Raw genomic sequence first — 22,901 nt, 5'->3', positions numbered from 1 at the left:
GGTGGCTGCAAGACAGTGTCAAATCGACAGTATCAATTAATTGCCCCCGAAAAAAAGATACAGGTACAAAAATAAGAAAACCCCGATAATTCCTAAAAGCGCGACAAAAATAAACCAAAGCCTAAACCTCAGCTTGGAGAGTCCTTAAGGTCTGGCACTCCTCCACATATCTTTTACCGGAAAAAAATATCGAAAAATTCTTAGAGTTTTCTTTGCAGTTTGAGACTTTATTCTATGCCATCGTAATTTACTGATATATAGGTGGGTATTTTGTCTTTCTATTTTGCTTGGTATCGATCGATCAATCAATCAATAAATCAATCAATTCATGCTTTATACACAAAAAGTCTGAAAACTACGGTATGACTGTTTTTTTATTTTTTTTTATTCCAACATGTAATCACCAGACGTGGTGACGACACACTCAAGTCTTTTCAACTTATATTAATGCCGCCACCAGCACAGGGGACAAATACTAGTACATGACATGACAATACTCATTTTCACCTGAGCGAAGTGAGGAAAGTCGTGTAAAGTGCCTTTCCTAAGGGCACAAGATGGGTGGCATGTCAGGACTCGAACCCGGGACTCTAAGTTCCGAGTCGCGCACTCTGCCGCTACGCCACACGACCCCACCGTGTGACTGTTTATTAGCTGCAGTAAGCAATATCAACGGTAGATGGCGCTTCGTCACTGCGCATTTCACCCTCAGATCTCGTCACAAAGTCTCGCGAGAGGTTGCGATCACCATCTACGCGCTTGCGCAGAACAGCAGCCGAGAAAAATGGCGGTGTCCCGGTTTTGCAGACTGAATTTGTCGAAAAATCTTCAATTTTCCGCGTCGCACAGAAACCCCAGATTTCCAGGGACTACCAACAGTTCTCTCATAGTTTACTTCAGAAGTTTATCGCATTTTAGGGCGCCAGTATGTGGATGTCAAGCCATTTTAACCGGCAGAATAGGTAGGTGTTTAACCTTGCTAGGTTGCGCACATGGTTGGTTGTCTGCTAGCAGCTCGTTCTACAAAAATTAAATCATAAATTTATCGTAGAAAGCGTAGCCGTTACTACACCGTTTATGTATGTCTCATTCTTTGCACACAAAACTAGCTTTTTACAAATGTTATTTTTCGTTAAATTGCGTATATAAGGACTCCTGGAGTGGTAGTCAACTTTTGCGTCATAGAAAATCGGACGGTTACGTCACCCAGGCCCAGTTTCTGTACCACTGGGAACCAAAGCATCAGAATTTGTTTTTTGGCAACATTCGGCGCGGAAGTATTGTTTTGGGTGGCAGAGATGTAGGTTTGTGTTGCTGTCAGTCGAGACAGTAGGTTGACAGCACGTGGGTCGGGGAAGATTGACAGGCATAAGGTCAAAGGTCACAGAATCTGGCAGGAATGCTGACATGGGGGAATTTAGGAAGCTGAAGATAATTTTGATACTTCATAAATTTCTGATTTCATTATTAATGGCATATTGACATTCAAACATAATTTTTTTTTGCATAATCAACATTAGTCAACAAAATGATACTAGCATATTAAACAACATACAGACATTATTGCGTGATATGTATACCTAAATATACTGTGATTTTTACTTTTGCAGCACAACCGTGGCAAAGGGCACCAGAAGGAATAGCAGCGTTCCATACCTCCTCAGTTTGCACACAGAGAAAAGACTTTTACAAAATTTTAGGAGTTTCAAAAAATGCTTCACAGAAAGATATAAAGAAGGCCTACTATCAGGTAAGAAACACATTTTTATACCTTTTGATATTATGTTCCGAAATCCTGTTTCAAAATTAAATAATCCTATAATTTGAATAGAATTTTAGGTAGCCGTTTTTTTTAAACACCTGGCCTATGATTAACACATCTTCTGCTGTTCACATACTGCAATGGTAATCACTACCTTGTAGATCTGATGTTATGAGGCCATGTAATTTGTAAAGGTACATCTGAACTCACACAATCAGTTACTGCATATCAACCAGTTAAGTCACTAAGCTGTTTTGGGTTGTCCATTCCAGTTGGCAAAGAAGTGGCATCCAGACACAAACAAGGACAAGGACGCTGGGAAGAAGTTTGCAGAAGTTGCAGAAGCATATGAGGTAGGGTGAAAAAGATTTTGGAGAGATAAGACCTCCTGAGTTTCATGTCACAATACCTTGGTCCTTCCTGTCCATCACTGTTCAACCAATGGTAGCATGACACTAAGTGGAATCTACTAGTAAAACATAAGTAAAAGACAAGAACTGTTAACAAGTCACGGGCTTTAACCTCTGGACAATTGGCACTTTGAAGCCATATTGTACAGAACTTGTTTCTACTACATGTATTTGCTACAGCAGTTCTTGTGTGTTTGCCACAACAGTTGTTACATTATTTGCTACAACAGTTGTTTTTTTTTGCCACATGGCAGATATTAGGTGATGACCAGAAGAGGCGTGAATACGACACGTTTGGTTCGGCTGGTGCATTCGGCGGTGCCGGCGCCAGTACGGGCCACGGGTTCTCCCAGAGCCAGTGGTCGACAAATGTGGATCCGGAGGAACTGTTCCGCAGGGTGTTCAGCGAGTTCTCCAACGCGGGAAGAGGGTTCCAGGGCTTCGACTTTGAGTCACAATTCGAGCAACCACAAGAGGTGGGATAATTTTTCTACTTCACTGCTTCGTAAATGTGTAACCTTCGGAGAAGGACAATATATTGTGTTTGCTCCATTTCTTTTTCTTCTTTGTATATTCTATATTCTATATGTTCTATGTATCTGATGAGCCCTGGCAGATTAGTCCCAATGGGGCTAAAGGGTATCTCAATAAACTCTTCTTCTCCAAAAAAATAACGTCAATGATGGCTGTCACCATGGTAACTGGTGCTGTAGTATATGATGTGGTGTTGGATTACATTATGTAGCAATTGGCTGGATGGGCTGGTCACCATATATATGAATGTGTTTGAGTAAGAATAAACAAAGCAATAGTTTGTTGTGCTATACCATGTCAAGATAGACATAATGCATCCGTGAATAGTTTCATCAGGTTGGTAAGTCACTGAGTAAATAGACTCTTTCTACACAACCAAGTCTTTTATTCAGCTTACGTTTCGGTGACCGTTTGTCACTTTCCTCAGGGCAATTATGCATTTGCTAAATGCAAATGTTACCCTTCTAATGTTTTACTGTTGTTTCTTTCCCCCCCCCCCCAGTTTGTGATGGACCTGACCTTCACCCAAGCGTGCCGAGGGGTTAACAAGGAGCTGAACTTCAGCATGATGGACACCTGTCCCAGATGTAAGGGCAACAAGGCAGAGCCAGGCACCAAAATCACTCGCTGTCAGTACTGTCATGGCACTGGACAGGTTAGTATGTTATAGATGTAGCTGTAAGATGTAAGGGCAACAAGGCAGAGCCGGGCACCAAAATCACTCGCTGTCAGTACTGTCATGGCACTGGACAGGTTAGTATGTTATAGATGTAGCTGTAAGATGTAAGGGCAACAAGGCAGAGCCTGGCACCAAAATCACTCGCTGTCAGTACTGCCATGGCACTGGACAGGTTAGTATGTTATAGGTGTAGCTGTAAGATGTAAGGGCAACAAGGCAGAGCCGGGCACCAAAATCACTCACTGTCAGTACTGCCATTGCACAGGACAGGTTAGTATGTTATAATAATTGGGATATTTCAGCATGATGGACACGTGTCCCAGATGTAAGGGCAACAAGGCTGAACCTGGCACCAAAATCACTCGCTGTCAGTACTGCCATCGCACTGGACAGGTTAGTATGTTATAGAAGCTCAGCAGAACGTACTGCACCTGTGCGAACCTGTAATGTACTGTGCATAGCACTTCGACAGAATGTCTTGTTTAAGGTTGTATTACGGCCTCTTGTCCATTTTTTCAAATGTTGTGTCAGAAAAGATATTGTCTGCAACAAGCAAAGTCCTGATGCAACATTGGCCACACATCCAACAAAAATCCTGAAAACCCAATCACAGTACATTCGGCCATTGTACGTTCTGTCTGGAATTGGCAGTAATCATTGTGAGTATGATGCATTATACACCACCCGAAGAAGAAAACAATCCTGATTTCTTGTTCCTACTCATTAGGAAACCATCAACACGGGTCCGTTCATGATGCGCTCGACCTGTCGGCGTTGTCGGGGTCAGGGCACCATCTACACCACCCCCTGTATCGTCTGCAGGGGACAGGGCAAGACTCAGCAGAAAAAATCTGTCATGGTGCCTGTACCTGCAGGTTAGTAGGATCACTGCTGTATTAGATCTACTTCCACAATACAATGTTTATTTTATTTTTGCCATCCTCAACTCAGTTGAAGGTGATGCTTTGTCAAGTAGTTCCTAGTATAATGTGGCTTTGGTATGGCTGATGTATTTTAGGAGTGGCTAATATGAGACGGGTTCTCCAGGCTTCCATGTGGGTGATTTGTAGTGAATCACCAACTTCCAAATAGTGGTAGATAAACACAAATGTTATCCAAAATGCGTACAAATTTAGTGTTAAGGATTGGAATGATCATAAGGCATAAAAGGTTCGGTCTTCTTTACATAAGGAGTTGGGTTTTACCTTTACTAGAGATGTACATATCTCCCCTCCACGTTGCCAGGTGTTGAGGATGGACAGACTGTGAGAATGCCCATGGGAAGTAAGGAGCTCTTCATCACATTCAGGGTGAGTACAACTTTGGTGTACAACTGAGACCTATTTAAGATGTTTGCCATCGAACTATAATGAAGAATGTAGAATTATCCGTTCTCTCACATACTTAGTTTTTGAAAGTTCTACAGTATATCGAGTCTACCCCGTGAGTACTCTAGACAAAAAAGTGAAAGAGAGGATGTGGAAGCACATATTGTCTTTATTCAGTACACCCATAGACTGTCTCCTGTAAAACAAGTTATGAAAGCAGATGATACTGCTTGTATGACAAGTAGAATGCTTAAGGTTGCATTCTACCTGAATATTCATATTATGGATAAACCTGTAAGATAGGTAACACAGGTGGTTTGTAGCCTACCAAGAGTTAATATGTTGACCTGTCGCAGGTTGCGAGGAGTGAGTACTTCCGGCGTGAAGGTGCAGACATCCACACAGACGCAGCCATCTCCATCGCTCAGGCCATTCTCGGAGGGAACATGCGCATCAAGGGCATATATGACAACGTCACAATCGATGTGAGCACATCCTATATTCCTTAAAAACCTAGCTTGTGTTTAGCCTCCATAGCATGCCAACAACTGTTGTTTTTTTTGTCTTCAGGGTCTTTGCAATCTTTTATGTGCTGTTTTCTGATTGCATATAGACAACATAGCCAGCCTGGTTGAATAACTGGGCTAATCAGAAAACAGCCGAAGACCACCAAACCCCCAGTTCCATAAGCCTGCTACGGAGGCTAATCAGAAAACAGCCGAAGACCACCAAACCCCCAGTTCTAAAAGCCTGCTACGGAGGCTAATCAGAAAACAGCCGAAGACCACCAAACCCCCAGTTCTATAAGCCTGCTACGGAGGCTAATCAGAAAACAGCCGAAGACCACCAAACCTTCAGTTCTAAAAGCCTGCTACGGAGGCTAGCCTGTGTTAAGCAATCTCTTGATGTCAGGCTGATTGGGCCTCATCCCTAAGAGCTTGTGGCCATACACCCCTAACTGCCAATAGGAGATGAGGATTCTTAAACACAATGAAAATCAGTCCTATAGGAGCTCAGGTCTTATACTTATGGCCTATGATTAACACATCTTCTGCTGTTCACATACTGCAATGGTAATCACTACCTTGTAGATCTGATGTTATGAGGCCTGGCTAAAACCTCCATGTAAATAATCAAGTACTAAAAGGTCAGGGTTTGAAATGTTTGCAGGTTAGCAGAGGTAAAAATGTAGCTGTACAGGTATTCCTGATGTGCAGCTTAAACTTGTCTGGTGCAGGTAACTTTAAATGTTGCCTACACCAGTGCAGGTATGCAGAAAAAAAGGATTTCGAGTCCTGAAAGTAAATCTGAACTCAAGGATTCACACCAACATTTAAGGCATGCCAACTTAGAATGATAGTAAAAAGTTGAAGTTTATTCCAACACACAGTTTACAGAGAGATCAAATTTTCAGCAACCACTGTTGCCTTCATCAGTTCAACTTTTTACTATGATTACTACCAACACAGATGAACTTAGAATGTATAGGATCATGATAAACTTAGAAAGATATTGTTTGCAAGAGTGTTGAACATGTTTCCTGTTGACTGAACTGTAGATCCCGCGTGGCACCCAGTCCCACACTCGGCTGAGACTGCCAGGGAAGGGCATCAAACGTGTGCAGGGGTACGGCTACGGAGATCACTACGTACACATCAAGATTAAAGTACCAGAGTAAGTAACATACATGTCCAATCATCTTTAGCTTTAAACAATGCTTAGAGTTAGATGTTCAAGGGTTAGGTGTAACAAGTCGCTCGGTGTAATGTAGCCAGCTGCCACCGCGCCGCGTGCCTGCGAAGCTGACGCACCGAAAGGCGGTTATACCGGCTATACAGATACAGATCTTCCATTCTTCTTTCACATAGCTGATCTTACTGCAGAAATTGTGAACTTTTTTTTTTTGTGACCTCTCCACTGCAAAAACATGACATGGCGAATTCGCGTTTTTGCATATCGCTACTGTATTATAGAATTGTAAAAAATCTTGCATTGTCATAGACATGACAGATGATTCTAAACACAGCATTTAATTATATTGCCTGAGACTTAATTCTCTGTTTCCCCGTTTTGTAGTTCCTTGTCCTCCAAGCAGAAGGCCCTGGTCATGGCGTATGCAGAAGAGGAGAGTGATGTGGACGGGACAGTCCAGGGCATCACTAACACTCAGGATGGTGGGTACAGCCTCTTTAACCCTCCTTCTGCTACCTTGTACCTGTAACATACACTTAGGTAGTGTACACAAGGGATGGTTACAATCTCCTGATGTAGTTCACTCACTCACTCACTATCCTGGTTTAGATTAGTTGGCCTCTTTAAAATGTTGTGCAAAAAAAGGCTGGTTTCGTTCAATTTAGTGTCCAAGATTCTTAATAAAATTTTTAATCAGTTGTTTTCCTCTGTCCACCATAGAAAGCGATGCATGGATAGGATTAGCTCTCTCAGTTTGCAGTGTAGTTACATGAAAAGCCTGTCTTTTTGAGTGCTGTGAGAGCTTTGCTTGTTTGTTATTAGTAGCTTACTGTGATACAAATTCAAAACATTTGGAAAGAGGTAAACACATTGTCAGTTAGTTACTCTATACGGTTTGATGATTGTAGTTTGAGTTTAGTTCATTCTGCTACTAGTACAAATGGTAAGACAATCCAAAAAATATTGTCTATCTTTTGATTTCTTGCTGTTGGGGCTTCCCAGAATTTGGGACCAACTCTAGTACTTGCACTAGTAGAACATTTCTTTAAAAAAGCTGTCCCTTTAAAATCAGTTGTCTTCCTCTGCCCCACAGTTGAGAAAACGCGAGTTCAGGCTAGTGTGGGGGATACAGAGGAGGTAGAGCAGAAGGAGGGAGGGGGAGTCCTCAGCAAGCTTAAGGACAAGGTTCTGGGGTGGCTGGGCAACCTTCAACGGTAGCACGATTTCTTAGAGGTATGGCTGTAAACTTGATGTTTACTAGTACATGTACATCGACAAGGATAACAAAGAAATTGCTTGAAATTTGTGTCTTCTTTGGTTCTTTACTTTGCTTGTTATGTTTACTTGTGAAGGAAAAGAAGAAATTGCTTGATCTACCTCTAAGAAATCCACTAATCTAAGGGGAGTCTGTATCTAGAATTGGGAATGGGCAGAGATTTGGTTTTAGTTGATTGACAGGGTGTGGCCCAGATTGCCATACGTAGTATGATGTAGTAGGTAATACATGTACAAATGTAGTTGTATGGAGTCACTCTGAATGTGTACTATATATGTAATTATGGTTGGAATCATAAACCTTGTCGTAAACCAGGTGAAATACCCGAATAATTCTCGAGGTTACATCATATATTGTACAATCATATGATTAAATATATGTACATGTAATCTATTATGTGATGTAATTCAATCAGGTATTTCCCCATGGTCACACAATACAGTTCCTATACATTTACAAATACCAAAACACTTCTCATAAGTCTGAAATCTTTGGTATTTTTGTATTGCTGTATTGCTCTATGTAACATAGTGACAAGTGTTTTTCTTTCTACCCCAGGTGGGAAACAGGCTATAGAAGATGAGGAAGGTCTGCTGGCCAAGGTGAAGTCTGTACTTTGTGGAGACTGGATACCCAAGCGCAAGATCGGACAGAACTAAAGATCTAAAGCAACAACCAACTAGTATTCTACACCATCTCTTGTACAATGTACATGATATAACACACCTACTATATTGAACAGAACTAGGATCAAAAGCAACAACCAACTCTCCTGGCTTATATTGTCAACCACCACTCTCACATAACACCTGCTATATTTCATAAGGGGGAGGTGACCAGAGAGTTTTCTTCCCATACTACCCTATTGTTGAACCTACATGTTTGACAACCCATAGGTGCCTGAGTGTACCAAATTCATGTCACTACACTGGTAATGCGCAGCAGGTATTCATGTACAAAAATGTACTAAACATTGCTTTTTCCATGATCTGACCCACCCTCCCCTATTCAAGTATACAAAATGGACGGCACCCACACACACACACAGACAAGAAATACAGTAACTATATTGCAGATGTTCACTATGGCACATCTATTTGTGATTTAAAGCAGACTGCAAGAATCAGTGAAGGTTATACTAGAGGAAATGTATAATAAACTTGTGTAGCACAGTCCTGATATGTTGCCGATGTAAATGTGTGAGTATTAAATGATGTAACTAAGTTTAGAGACTTGAATGTACAACATGTACTAAACGTACATGATTTTATTGGTCTGAGTCGGATGAGTTAAAAAATAAGTGTATACATATACATACAATGGGTTTACAGCAGGTGCAGTATCAAACTGCAATGATTAAGGTAACGGCTAGGGGTCCCCACTGCAAGGTTGGTCAAGGCTCAGCAAATATACATTGTATATGGAAGAACCAACTTTCAACACACCACAGCAGTCTCCAAGATTGTTTATTTGGAAATGATGTGCTCAGAAGAAAAACAACTAGAATGACCAATAAAAATCTTAAACAGTTTGAATTGTCTTTGTTGTTGCTTGATAATGAATGAATGAATGAAAGACCTTTATTGTAGGTTTGTGCTCTAACAGCTAAGTACAGGTCATGAATAGACAAGGAAAAGCATACAGCATTAATACTTAAACTATACATACTAATGTGAACTACTATTTACATTGTTCGACTTCTCGCTTCTTGACGCAGTTATAGATGTATGAGCATATAGAACTAGTGATACATGATTTGTCAAGTTTAATGTGTTGTTTGCAAGTACAGGGTCTGGTACGTAAGAAATAATGATGTTATTGTTGAATAGAAATTGCTCTGAAAAGTGTAATACGTAAATAATGAATAAATTTAACAACACACTACCAAATTTGTAATGCAGTAATAAATACAAACCAGTAACTAGAAAGGTAACATTTGCAAAGCAAATGCATAATGTTTACCTTCTCATATGGTCTGCTCTGTTAATTCTTACTTAAACTCAGTCATGGTGACAGGAGTCTAAATCCCTCCTGTAAATTGCAACATGATGTATTAACCCAAAACTAGTTACCATGGTGATAGACGGTCTGGTTCAGGTCAATGATCAGGTCAGTGTTTGGAACAGAAGAAACAGCAAAAACAATGTTTTCCTACGATACATCCTCCTGTTAGGCAAGTCAGAAAATGAGAGCTATAATAAAGCGTTGCGTTCTGTTTGTGTGTAAAAAAAGAAGAGCGAAAAAGAAGGAAGTGGAGATGCCGGGGATCGAACCCGGGGCCTCGCGCATGCAAAGCGCGCGCTCTACCACTGAGCTACATCCCCATTCATGAATTATCAGATTGATTCAATAGCTTTTAAACAAATGAAACAACTATTGTCAGTTTTGCCTATCCCATATGTTTCTATCTATCAGTCAGTTTGAGTCTTTGGGTTTGTTTGATTCTGAACATTTTGATAACATTGATCATTTACAAATCCTTTGTCATTCTTAGTATATCCTGGCCGCCCACATCGGGCGTTTTCGTGGACGCCCACTTCGGGTGTTTCCGTGAGTGTTCGTCGATTTCCGGGAATGACCGGAAGAAAAGTACGAGGATCTCCCCAAAATGGCGGCAGTGGTGTCGGGTCGGGATGAGTGCCCGTCTGTCCGTCACACGCTAACCTAGCCAGACGACCCTGTCTGCAGACGATACCTTCTCCTAGACGCTGACAGGATGGCCTGGGAACTTGGGCATCGAGCCAGCAAGGTTACGTTCCAACGTTCGGTTCTCAAGCTCCCGTTTTGATCGCACGCGACGAGCGACTATCAAGGGTCACTTCACAGGGGAGGGCGAACCGATTTTCCCATAGCTGGCGATTCTGTCGTCTGAAACTCCCAAAGGACCCGCTCTCTTTCATACTTCCGCTGGAGACTTGAGAAGGCTGTAGTAGGTGTGGTACCTGTCGGCGTTACGTGTTGTTGTTGTTTTTGATGATCTGACGACGTCTGGGTGTGAATTGAAATTATGGCGAACGGAAAACGTCTGGACATAAACGTGGCAACAGTAGAAGACTTGGAGCGGCTGAAGGGAGTCGGCCGCGCCAAAGCTGAGGCGATCATCGAAGCTAGAGAGGTATGTGCGAAGATTCCTACTCTTTTCCTCTTCCTTATACGTCTTCCTGAATATTTCGGTCTCTTTGTTATTCCTTTGTGTAACCTTGTCATAAAATGAGTTGAGCTTCGCGCGCCTTCCGATGACCTCTGCACTCAGAAAAGACCGGCGTAACTGAATATACGGAAACAAAACAAAACGCACGTTTTGTCTACTAAATATTTTCCCATGTGAAACCGGTTGTCGTCGTTCTCATTAAACTTCTCACGTATATGTAGAAGTGGTGAAAATTGTTCAGGGATTATAAAACTGGTAGCATAAACGCTTGTGGTTTAAGATTAAAGCCGGTGGAACAGACTTTCCCATGCCGCTGCAAGCTGACACGACCCGGCCTGTGTTGACACTAAAAATACCAAGGTGCACATTTACATCTCGCCACTAGACCATGTCCAGCCGAAAAACGTGGTGCAGTTTTCAGTCTATCTAGATCCTACTTTGTTTAAAAATCGTGCTAATTTTTTGCTCAGCTTGTCGAACGATGAAGAGACAAAAGACTTGGCACAAGTTCCCTTTGTTTTGGTGACGCTAGGGAAAAATCCAGCTGTCCCAACCAGGTTCTTGGTCGGTGCCCCGACTAGTGTGGGACAATAACTTTGTTTATGGACGGGCATGGTTGGAATTCTTTTGACTTGGCCCCGTGTCTGATTCCTCTGAAAGGCCCCAGTATCAGGCCTGCCTGCCTGCCTAAAATACATACTAGGGGTTTTAGGGAAGGAAAAACTGTAGCTGTAACAGTTGCTAGCCTCCGTAGAACTGGGGGTTTGGTGGTCTTCGGCTGTTTTCTGATTAGCCCAGTTCTAAAAAAAACGGGGGTAATTCAACCAGGCCGGCTATGTTGTCTATATGCAATCAGAAAATAGCACATAAAAGCTCCCAAAGGCCCCAAAATCCCCAGTTTTTGGCATGCTATGGGGGCTAAACAGTTGCTGTGGTGTATATGTATGTAGCTTGGGGCTCCGAGGCATGCCCAGAGACAAAAGAAATAGGAAGACAAAGGGGGGTGTGAAGATCCATGTGACTCTGGTCCCATGGGAACCAACATTTTTCCACCTTTGTTGTGAAATAAACTCTTCCTTTCACATGCGTGAGGGTCAGGGTTTGGTATGGAGCTGCGAAATTTCGGCTATGTCAGCAGGAGAGAAAAACAACAGCTCACACCTCGGTGACAATTGTTATAATCTGATCAAAGTAACTCCCGGTCCCCTGTTGTTTTATTTGCCATTTTTTCTCAGATAACATTTTTATAGACTGAACTTTCCAATGCAATTAATGACAAGAAAACCAAACCCTGACACTGAAAGAAGCAGAAATTTCAAAGAATGTCAATGGAAGACATGTAACTTTGATATAATAAACTGGGAATACACTTCTACGTTCAAGAACAATAGATAACCAATTGCAAAAAGAAGAGATAAACCAAAACTTAACATAAAGTTTACTTTAAAAAATTGAACATTCCAAAAATCCCAAATACATCCTGTTTACTTCCACCTTCTTTTGTTTACACGGAATCAACTTGATCAAGATAAACCTTTCAGAACCACGTGTAAACGATTATGTCAACAGTTCTTTACCCTCCTAAATGTGTATTGCTCAAAAACAACAAAGCCATGAGTCAGACAGACAGACAACCCACCCCCACTAGTGATGAAGAGATAGTGATTGTAAGGTATTGTCTGGGATTATTGGTGCAACATGGTCAATGGACTGTGACAACAAGCACGGCCCTGGTAGGTTCAGACTGAGGTAGCCTCCATAGCATGCCAAAAACTGGGGGTTTTGGGGGTCTTTGGGATCTTTTATGTGCTATTTTCTGATTGCATATAGACAACATAGCCGACCTGGTTGAATTATCCCCGTTTTTACTGAACTGGGCTAATCAGAAAACAGCAGAAGACCACCAAACCCCCAGTTTTGTAAGCCTGCTACGGAGGCTAGGACCGAGCTATGTTGCCAGTTTGTAGTGCTCTACCAGATGTTGTTTGTGGTGTGATGCAGTAGACAAAATTCAGCCTTGCTACTTTCGTCATGCCTGGCCTCTGCTGGCCGTGCGGCTGGTATGTCTTGGCACGGATTTCCGCTATGTGTTAGAAACTGCATAAAGGGAAAGTATTTGGAGGCAAGAAGTGGGATAGCGTTACACTTCTCTATCAGTAAGTACGGACTTAGCTCTTAGAACTGACGTCTGAAGAAGTCATAACAACAGCTAAGGTAGGGGAACGAGAGAAAGTGAGCCTACCTACAAAACTTTCACTTTTTTTCTAACTTCCAAAACTTACCTTGCCTGTGTTTTGTGTTTTCCCTTCATATCAATCTTTTTTTTATTCTTTAGAAAATAAATGCCTATTTGTGCTATAGTATTTTCTTTGGGTAAGATACTAGTAGCCATTTTCTGTTGTTGTACCTTACTATTCTTATTATATGAAAGAAGAAGAATAATTGTTATACTAAGTATTGTCTCCTAATCTTCGACTGCAATTCATGTTCCAGGTCCAGGGAGGTTTTGACAACCTGGAAGCCTTGACGAGAGTCCCCGGGGTGGGAACCAGCATACTGGAGCTGAACCGTGGGACCCTGGTCTGTCACACCGGCACCAGCCCCAGGAGGAGCCCACACAGGATATTCAGTAGGACCTTAGAGCTGAGGGGCCGAGAACTGACCAGGCCTAGCACCAGTAGGGCCATCTCTCCACCGGCCGAAACGGAAAGGCCCGAGACTTCTTCAGCAATGCGAACACCAGAGAGAACGCCGCCGGTTAGTAAGACTGCGCCGCAGAAGAGCGAGGGAAGACACAAGCCGTCGAGAATCCCTGTACCGAAGGGGGTGTCGTCGTGTATCAAAAACCTGGTAAGTGGACTTCGTTTCTCTCCTAGGTTATAGATTATACATGTACCTTAAATGAAGAAATTTTATTTTGGGATTTTTAGTTTTTTTTACTGCAAAATCATAATACAACACAAATGTGTGTTTTATAGTTCTATTGTAATACAGAATTGTTTCAACTGCAAATTTCTAACACTGTAAAAACCTACTTTTCCCTCATTCTGCAAAATAAAATCACTGCGAACTAAGTGCGAAGGTAAAAGCATTTACAGTACTTGAAGACAACTTGCTGTGTTTTGCCTTGGGGCATTTTCGTCATCAGACTGATGATCAGTAATCTAATGTATGTGACCTCGCTATGCACCCAGTCAATGACCTGATATGGCTTCACATGTTAGGATACTTATTAGGATGCATATAGATTTGTATGGCTTTTATTATCATGATTGGTGCTAGATCAAGTTGTAATCGTTTAAAAGACATCTTGGTTTATTTAAAGCAATGATGCATTTAGTCCTTTTTTGCTGAGATTGCAGAAATGCAGTCGTGGTGTGAAAGGTTGTATTCGTCCTTTCACTCAGCTTCAGGCATAGGCCTTAGGCATCAAACCTCTACACTACACGTGTAAAAGAATCCAACACAATTAGACATGATAATACCAGACTTTACAAAACCGGATGAATTTGGGGATTGACAAGTCAAATTTAGCCTTGTGTGGACAAGTCCATCCGGTTTTCTTGTTACTTTCTAAGAAATGCTGTGAGACATACATGTATCCCTGCCAATGCTTGTCAGCTATGTCAATACTGTGGTCTAGAAGGGAAGGAAACAAACAGTTAGCAGACCGAATAATCTAAACCAGTCTGGGTAAATCTAGAACCTCCGTCCTGTTTGTGGTTGGGGAAATTGTGCAGATTAAGGTTTGTTGTCAGACAGGCAATGTTTCACCTGTAACAGATATGCTGAAAGGTTGATTAGATTCGTCTACACCTTGTTTGATGCTGGTTAGAGTTACCCGTGGATTAGTAGCGGAGAAGTAAGCAAAATTTCAAACTCCAAGGCTTCAACGAAGTTGTTTACCTAAACCCAAGCAGATGTTGGGAGACATTTTCCTAGCATACTGTTTACAAACTGTTGGGAGGCAGGTTGTACTGTAAATGCAGAAACTTTTGCAGTGGACTTATTTTTGCGATGCCCATTCCTGCAAATTGTTAACACCATGAATTGTATTACTACTGTAGTACTGCAGAATTGTTTCAATTGCAAAAACTGCCTTTTCCCACCTGCCAGATAATATAACTCCGCAAAGTTATCAGCATTCACAGTACAAAAATCCCCAACATATGTAGTGTCCTTGGTAGAACTGGAAGATTGTGTAGTGTATAATTATCTCTTGTTACTTGTAACACTCTACAGCTTCGGTAGGTGTCATGCTCATTTCAAAGACATCCCGTCTCCATTCAGGCAGTGGTCTGGATGTTTCCTTCATCTGCATGCATGTACACGCTTAGTAAAGGTTGGCTTTCAATTGGTAGGATCAAGGAGATTTAAATAGTAAAGCTCCTTGGTAGGATAAAACAAGACATTAATTTGTTATAGTGATACAGTCAAACCTGCCTATAGTGGTCACTCAAGGGACTGGCCAAATTTGACCACTATGGCCAGGTGACCACTATAGAGAAACAGCCGGTTAGTTGAACCCCCCCCCCCCCAAAAAAGGGACACATGCTTTGAGTACCAACAGTGATGTCTTTATTCTGAAACATATGAATACATACATTTGCAAAGGTACACCCCTTTTATATGTACATGTCTTAGTTCAATAATTTGTTGTTCTTTTGCTTTAGTTGTACTTTATTTTGTACTTGCTTGAAAAAAAAAAGAAATACAGAAATATTGCATGGAAACATTAACTTGACATCAAAGATACATACACTCAACATATTCAGTTCATCTATTCTGGGACAATGAAACCATTCACATAATTTAAAACATACAAAATCACTGGTTGTCATTTACTGTTCTTGTGTACATACTAGTACTACATGTGGCTAAAGAAAAGAAAGCAAATCAAGCAACAAACTTTCAACTCCAAACAAATTTCTATCGACTGCAAAATCATTTAATCTAAGCTCAGCTTTCGACGATTTCTTCTCACTCTCTCTGCCAGTCGGATCACTTCCACCTTTTGGAATAAGTTCGGCGTCTGTCTTTCCGCTTTCGCCATCGTTTCTCCGCAATCGCCACGTTACTAGTTGTTGTTGTTGTTGTTAGTCGAAAAGTGGAAGAGAACGACATCGCCATGTTTTTGCTCTTTGGTGAACACTTGCTTCGCGCGACCGACATACGCCACAGCGAATTCCAACTACGTAAATAAGTTATTTTGTACCAAGATACTGTCTATTTAGTTAACAGCAAAATAATTGTTAGTCAGTTGCCAGTTACTTTCCGTTTTTGGTCGTTTTTGAACATGAAAACTTAGCGAAAACTCTCCTTTGTTTACGGCTTGGGTTTCTCCCCGCGTGGGTTGTCTGCCTCTACCATTATGCCAATGTGGTAGTCAACAGAAAATTTCCTCCTTTCAGACTTATATCTTTCCTAAAATATCAACTACAGTGTTAAATTTACATCTAAAATTACTTTTTGTAATGTATTTCAAATGTTTTCATAATGTAATTACATCATTTGACGCTAATAAAGTTAAATAAAACTCAGTGTATCTACCTCCATAACAGTGTAGTCTTCCGATGACCCCAATTGACCTCCCTCTGCAGCTAACACATGCGCCATCTTGGAAAAATACGAAACGCATTTTCGAGCCAAATTTCTTGAATTATGCTCATGAAAAACGGAAGCTATGCACATATCTACGCATTTCAAGGAATCGAGAAACCAAATATGGATATTCTTAAGTTTTTTTGTAAAGATAATTGCCGTAATCTTCGCCGAGCGGCCGAGTCCATTGAAAGCTCCATGCGGCACGCACGGCACTGGTGTTGGGGAAAACGCAGATATCAAAGACACCCGCAGAAACTTCGTGTCAAAAGCCAGTTTATTTCATACACATATGGAGTTTAATTTTCAGTTCACATTTTAGTAATGTAGCGATCGGAAAATTATCACAAGGCTCATACCGGTCGTAGCCCGAGGTGGGGTGGTGTTACGGCCGTGGTGCTTAGCGGGTTACGGCCAGCCGCGACCGCTATCGGCGGTGTTGACATGCTGGCGGGACCGGAATGGGGTGACCGCTGACCGCGTTGAACAGTGACCGCTATAGACACGATTCTTAATGCTTACGTCAATGGGAAAAATTCAAGGGACCGGCAAAAACTGACCGCTATGGCCGAGTGACCGCAATGCCAAGGTGACCGCTAGTACAGGTTTGACTGTATAGTTTTTAGCAATTGTCTCCACAAGTTCTTTAGGAAATGAAGCATAGAGCAAGATACTTAATTCTCGGTGACAATTCTCCTTATAACTGCCTTATCACTGGTGGTAATTCTACTTGAGTGCCGGCTATTCAGATGTCTCTCAGTATCCTTGGAAGGATAAAACAAGACATTTATTATAATAATACACTTTCTCACAATTGTCTCCACAAGTTGTTTAGGAAATGAAGCATAGAGCAAGATACTTAATTCTTGGTGACATTACTGACAATTCTCCTTGCAACTGCCTTATCGCTGGTGGTAATTCTACTTGAGCTTTAAATAGTAAAGCTCCTTGGTAGGATAAAACAAGACATTTGTTACTTATAATGATACAGTTTGTAAGTTCTAGCAATTGTCTCCACTAGTTCTTTAGGAAATGAAGCATAGAGCAAGACAATTAATTCTCGGTGACAATTCTCCTTGTAACTGCCTTATAGCTGGTGGTAATTCTACTTGAGAGCTGGCTATTCAGAAATCTATCGGTATCCTTGGTAGCATAAAACAAGACATTTGTTATAATGATACAGTTTTTAACACTTGTCTCCATAAGGTCTTTAGGAAATGAAGCACAGAGCAAGATACTTAATTCTCGGCGACAATTCTCCTTGTAACTGCCTTATTGCCGGTAGTAAGTCTACTCGAGAGCCGTCTATTCAGATGTCTATCGGTACACTTGGTAGCAGAAAACGAGACATTTGTTATAATGATACAGTTTCTAACAATTGTCTCCATAAGTTCTTTAGGAAATGAAGCATAGAGTGAGATACTTAATTCTCGGCGACAATTCTCCTTGCAACTGCCTTATTGCCGGTAGTAAGTCTACTCGAGAGCCGTCTATTCAGATGTCTATCGGTACACTTGGTGGCAGAAAACGAGACATTTGTTATAATGATACAGTTTCTAACAATTGTCTCCATAAGTTCTTTAGGAAATGAAGCATAGAGTGAGATACTTAATTCTCAGTGACAATTCTCCTTGCAACTGCCTTATCACTGGTGGTAATTCTACTTGAGAGCCGTCTATTCAGATGTCTCCCGTGAAAGATGTCCAGTGGTTTCCGTTAGAACCCAGCACATTGTGTGGTGTCAAGGGCCGCGGCTCTGGATTGACCCTGTGGCATTGTCGACCTGATTGTTCTCTTGTAAACTGGCCTGAAGGGAAAGTCCCAGTGGAGGGAGGATCTCGCCTGGTTGTATGGACTTCCCTGATGGTCCATAGTTGTGCTAAAGGGGACAGTTCATGTGCCCCTGCGGTCTCCAGGGTCAGCCCCTTGTTAGGGTAATGGACAACCCACACTGTCTTGTGTGTGTGAGAATGGAGAAGGCTGTTTTCACATAGGAATATCTGACACTTTGTCCCTGTAAATTGTCAGTGATGCATAATTTAAGACTCTTTCTGCATTTTGAAAATTTAGAGATTCATTCTTCCACAGAGCTTGCTTATAAGTTCTTGAATAAATCAACGAAGATGTGAAAGAACAAAATGAAGAATTTTTTGTTTGATATACCATGCCCTATGTGTTCAGTCGTTCAACCTTCCTGACCACTTACATTTTATGATGGAGACAATAATTTTTTTGCCCAACTTTTTTTTTGTACGCTCGCATCAGTTTTGGGGTGGCCTATAGGATGTCATCCATGTAATTAAATCTGTATCACCTAACCTTAATTCTTGCAGACATAACAGGCTAGTGCCTTCACTTCTGTTGCTTGATAACCAGTGACCTGATGTCAGTGAATGACTGGTATCACTGAAGTGGCGAAGCCTTTAGAAGCCTTCAGTCTCTTAGAAAAACAGCCAGGAACAATTGTCTACTCTGTCTGACTCTGTCTCCTGTACCACAAGTCTTGGAAAGGCTGCCAAACACCTCTGGCAGGTTACCAGCGAGGCTGGAAGGTGTTGGTGAGGAATTTGTCTGGGAACAAGTGGCCTTTGTGTCCGCGCCAAAGCCTCTCCAGCTAAGGCCACACCAATTTAATTTGTTGGTTACCAGATTTTTCTAGAAAAAAATATGAAGCGACAGGGCGAAAAAAAAAACAGGCCTAGGCATCCTATTATGGCCCAAAATGGTACAATAGGAGCCATGAAGTCAACACACCAGGCTGGTTCAAAATTTAAACTATGAATTTTGAACTTTTAATGATACCATTGCATTGAAAGATGGAATGCTAGGAACTGTACCAACTAGGAAGAAAAGGACTGTTTTCAACTGTTCAGGGCAAAATATGAGCATTTTGCAGTTGATTCTGAATTTGAAGTTGAACGGGCGTATCCGTTAAACAACAAATTAAATTGGCGTGGCCTAAGGACTGTCTGAACATTCCTCTCCTGTCACCGACCGGAGTTGTAAGGGTGAAGCCAGTCTTCTGGGAAACTTAGCAACAAAGTAAGGATTTAGGCATAATCCTGAGAAATTAAGTCAGAGCTTTGAAGTACCTGGAGACATCAAAACAAGCTTTTTGAAATGAGTTGCCTTTGAGAATAGCTGGTATTACCAAGAGGAAGGCAGGAACAGGGCTTGAAATATTTTTTTTTCTCTGGATACCAGCACTGGCGTGGGTAACATTGGACATTACCTGTTCCAGACAAATTTTACCTGCACCATTCAGAAAATCTGAAGTACAGAAAACTAGTCAGAAACCTTTGACATTATTTCTTTCACACTTCATTCAAATGTGCATGTAGGTGGTACCAGTCAATACACAAATATTGACATATATATGATATATTGACCCATATATTGTATTGACCCAGTACATGGCCAGATAAGGTGCAGGTAGACATCAGAAATATCTGCACAGCTCCAATTTTACCTGTACTAACTTGCAGGTGGTATTTCCAGCCCTGCAGTCGTTCTAGCACCCTGAAGGGGTGTGTTACATCGCACATTGGCACTCTGACAGTCTGTGTTAATGCTAAGGTCAAGTTTCAAAGTCTTACCACATGTCACGGTCAAGGTTAGGTCGTCTCAGTGGTTGAAGATAAAGCAGGCATTTGAACCTGAACCTTGAGATAGCGGCGGACTGGCACACTGGGAGTTGACATACTCCGAAATGTAGAAACTTTTGCGGTTTCAGGGGTCTCCCCAGAAATTTTTAGGGGAGAGGTGCTCCCTATTCGGTTGATGTTAAGAAAAAAATCAGCAAAATGAAAATACTAAGAGAAAGCCCTAAATCTGAACATTTTGGGAGATGTGCTCGGATTTTGGGAGAGGGAGAGCACCCTTGCTTCATTTAGTGCTAAGTGGGGAGAGCCCTGGGTGTACTACTGTGTATCCAACAACAAGCATTCGAATGAAAGCTCATCTGTGTTGGTAGCTAAATCCATAGTTATAGAGTTCAAGCTTAGTTCGAACACAAGAAAGAAACTCACCATAAATTTGCGGTCAATTTCGTTAAAAAAAAATTGTCTTGGAAGCACAAATGTTAATATTTCAATTCTACCTATAGATGGAAAAAATTTGTATGTTCTTTAAAATTAATTATTACGTACAGTAGGGGTGGGTACCGGTCCAGGTGGACCGGTTCGGACCGCAAAAATTTTATCGGTCCGGTCCGAAAAACCGAAACGTCAGTGGACCGGTTTTTTGGACCGGAACAAAAATTTAAACTTGTAGTTACTGATGATCACTAGATAGAAGAAGCCAGCCAGGAAAATGAAAATCCAGCCTCAAAATAAAAGAAATTTACCTTAGTTTCCGTATCTCTCATTCTGCAACAATATTCTCCATATTTTCATTACCAATAGTCATCTAGAAATCATAAAAGAGAACTTTACATGCAGGTTGCGTTTGCTTCGGATCGATCAAGCTGACCACATGGTCACACTGTGCCCCACATAAATTTTCACTCGAAATGAGAAATTAGTACCCAACAAAACGGACCATTAGGTTCCCAAGGCTGTATTACTCTTTTGTTCTTGTGGTCAACATGTTTTCTTTGCTTGAATCGCGTAAAATACCAAGGTAAATACAAGGAAAGTTCGGGAATCGGCTCTGAACTGTGCCGAGCGGCGGCCATCTTGGATTCCCTAATTTGGACCTGCAATTTGGCCCAAACCGCTAGAGGGGGCGAATGCACAAAATCCTGCGATGTGATTGGTTGGGAAGTTTAATGTATTAATATATTCGGTTCTGAGGTCTTAGTAGCCATAGGACAAGAGGAGAAGCTTGATAATGTATAGAACGGATAAAATAGGATAAAATAAAATTAAAATAGGATAAAATAAAATAAAATAAAAATAAATTAAAAAAAAGAATAAATTTTAAAAATTAAAAAAAAATTAATAAAAAAATTTTGTAGTGGTTACTTTAAGCATTTAGCAATGATCATTTAGCAAATATTACTTGGTACTGATACTCCGGTATCCAGAATCAGGTACAGGTACAGGTCCGGACCTGGACCTGATCCTCTGGACCTGGACCTGGACCTGGACCTGAAAGAGCCGAACAGGTACCCACCCCTAATATCTCCTCATTAGTCATGCTGTTTGTGTGGGAGTACCCTTTATGGCACTTTGCAAATGCCTTGAAGATTGTCTCATACTTCACCCTGATGTCATTAGACCTTGTAACCAGGTCAAGCGGAAAAGCCTCAAACTGGGTCACAATTTCCTCTGCCGCCTGCTTGGCAGCAGACGTCAAGTCTTCAATGGCTTGTTCCTGTACATAAAACAAGGTCGATGTCTGATATTGGGATTTTCTTATACACAACCAAACTTGTCTCACCTTGGTTACATTTTGATGTCTATCAGACACCTTCCTCAGAGCTTCTGGCTTCTGACTGGTGTTCTAGTTCTCGCCTATGTAGCCAATGTAGGTGGCGCTTTTGCAGTCACCGTCCTTTGCAGTGAAGGGCAGCAGTTCACTAACCACTCCATGTGGGCTGAGGAGTTCACCTGCAATCCTTCTCGACTCCTTTTCAGACTCAACAGAGATGCCATATTGAACCAGCCATCTGGAATAGGGTAGAAAGATATTGCACTTAACAAATGAAAAGAAACAAATATTCTTCCTCAATGTTCCATTTAATTTATATGATACAATTAAAACATGTTTTTATAGCTTCCAAAAAGCATTCACTGGCATATACCATGTACTAAGGTTTACTTGTATCTTTAGTTCATTGTGATCCAGCCTTACTATTGTCTGAATACAGTTAATGTTACAGACAACTGTTACAAGTACATAGCTGAAAGCTGACCTTTTCATTTCTCTTGTCTGGTGCCAGGTTATGCTCAGGTCTGTTTTTGCTGACAGGAGACTGGCTGCTGGAATACGGATCTTGTCCAGCTTGACAGCTTTTAATGCAGCCTGTAAGTCTTCACGAGGTAGGCGTTGCAACTCCTTAGTAAGCTGTAGCGCAGTGTCTCCTCTACTGGTTATCTTCCTGGCTGTCTCTACTTCTTTCACCCTTCTCCTTACTGTTGTAGGGGTCACATCTGTTGTCGCTTTCCTAGCCTTCGTCAACTTGCGAAGGATTATTGGCTGCGTATTGAATAATACATGTATATTTTAGTTTCTGGTATTGTGACATCCTGCAACAAACATGTGTATATATATTTATATCATACCCGGACCGCTATAATCTTTGATAACTGCATTCCGGAACTTTACGGCCCAGCCCGGAATACTGTACTGTGTATGATGCAGTTTTAATTGCTGATACTGTGGTATACTGTGCTGTGTATGATGCAGTTTTAATTGCTGATACTGTGGTATACTGTACTGTGTATGATGCAGTTTTAATTCCTGATACTGTGGTATACTGTGCTGTGTATGATGCAGTTCTAATTGCTGATACTGTGGTATACT

At 41.4% G+C, this 22,901-nt stretch overlaps 2 protein-coding genes and 1 non-coding gene across 3 annotated transcripts in view; 2 read left to right on the top strand and 1 right to left on the bottom strand.

The window, feature by feature from the left end:
* Nucleotides 1-733: 733 nt before the first annotated feature.
* LOC109470738 (dnaJ homolog subfamily A member 3, mitochondrial-like) lies at nucleotides 734-8,359 on the top strand. The gene is made up of 12 exons (XM_019769803.1): nucleotides 734-962; nucleotides 1,611-1,750; nucleotides 2,035-2,115; nucleotides 2,427-2,648; nucleotides 3,209-3,361; nucleotides 4,113-4,260; nucleotides 4,631-4,695; nucleotides 5,070-5,198; nucleotides 6,272-6,387; nucleotides 6,790-6,887; nucleotides 7,499-7,638; nucleotides 8,240-8,359. The coding sequence occupies exons 1-11, from the start codon at nucleotides 785-787 to the stop codon at nucleotides 7,621-7,623; spliced, it is 1,455 nt and encodes a 484-aa protein (XP_019625362.1). The 5' UTR covers nucleotides 734-784; the 3' UTR covers nucleotides 7,624-7,638; nucleotides 8,240-8,359.
* A 1,574-nt stretch (nucleotides 8,360-9,933) lies between these two features.
* On the bottom strand, nucleotides 9,934-10,005 carry Trnaa-ugc. The gene has a single exon. It is a non-coding gene; the product is annotated as a tRNA-Ala (tRNA).
* Nucleotides 10,006-10,254: 249 nt separating this feature from the next.
* The window catches only part of LOC109470711 (F-box/WD repeat-containing protein 7-like), a 54,994-nt gene continuing 42,347 nt past the window's right edge, over nucleotides 10,255-22,901 (top strand). Inside the window, exons 1-2 of the mRNA XM_019769767.1 lie at nucleotides 10,255-10,796; nucleotides 13,326-13,682. Of these exons, the coding sequence (XP_019625326.1) occupies nucleotides 10,689-10,796; nucleotides 13,326-13,682 (465 nt within the window). The 5' untranslated portion in view covers nucleotides 10,255-10,688. The remainder of the gene's footprint in view (nucleotides 10,797-13,325; nucleotides 13,683-22,901) is intronic.

Source organism: Branchiostoma belcheri, unplaced genomic scaffold, assembly GCF_001625305.1.
Source record: "Branchiostoma belcheri isolate BF01 breed outbred unplaced genomic scaffold, Haploidv18h27 scaffold23, whole genome shotgun sequence".
In the NCBI taxonomy this organism is placed as follows: domain Eukaryota; kingdom Metazoa; phylum Chordata; class Leptocardii; order Amphioxiformes; family Branchiostomatidae; genus Branchiostoma; species Branchiostoma belcheri.
Note: the sequence above shows the minus strand (reverse complement) of the source record. Positions and strands in the feature narration are given on the sequence as shown.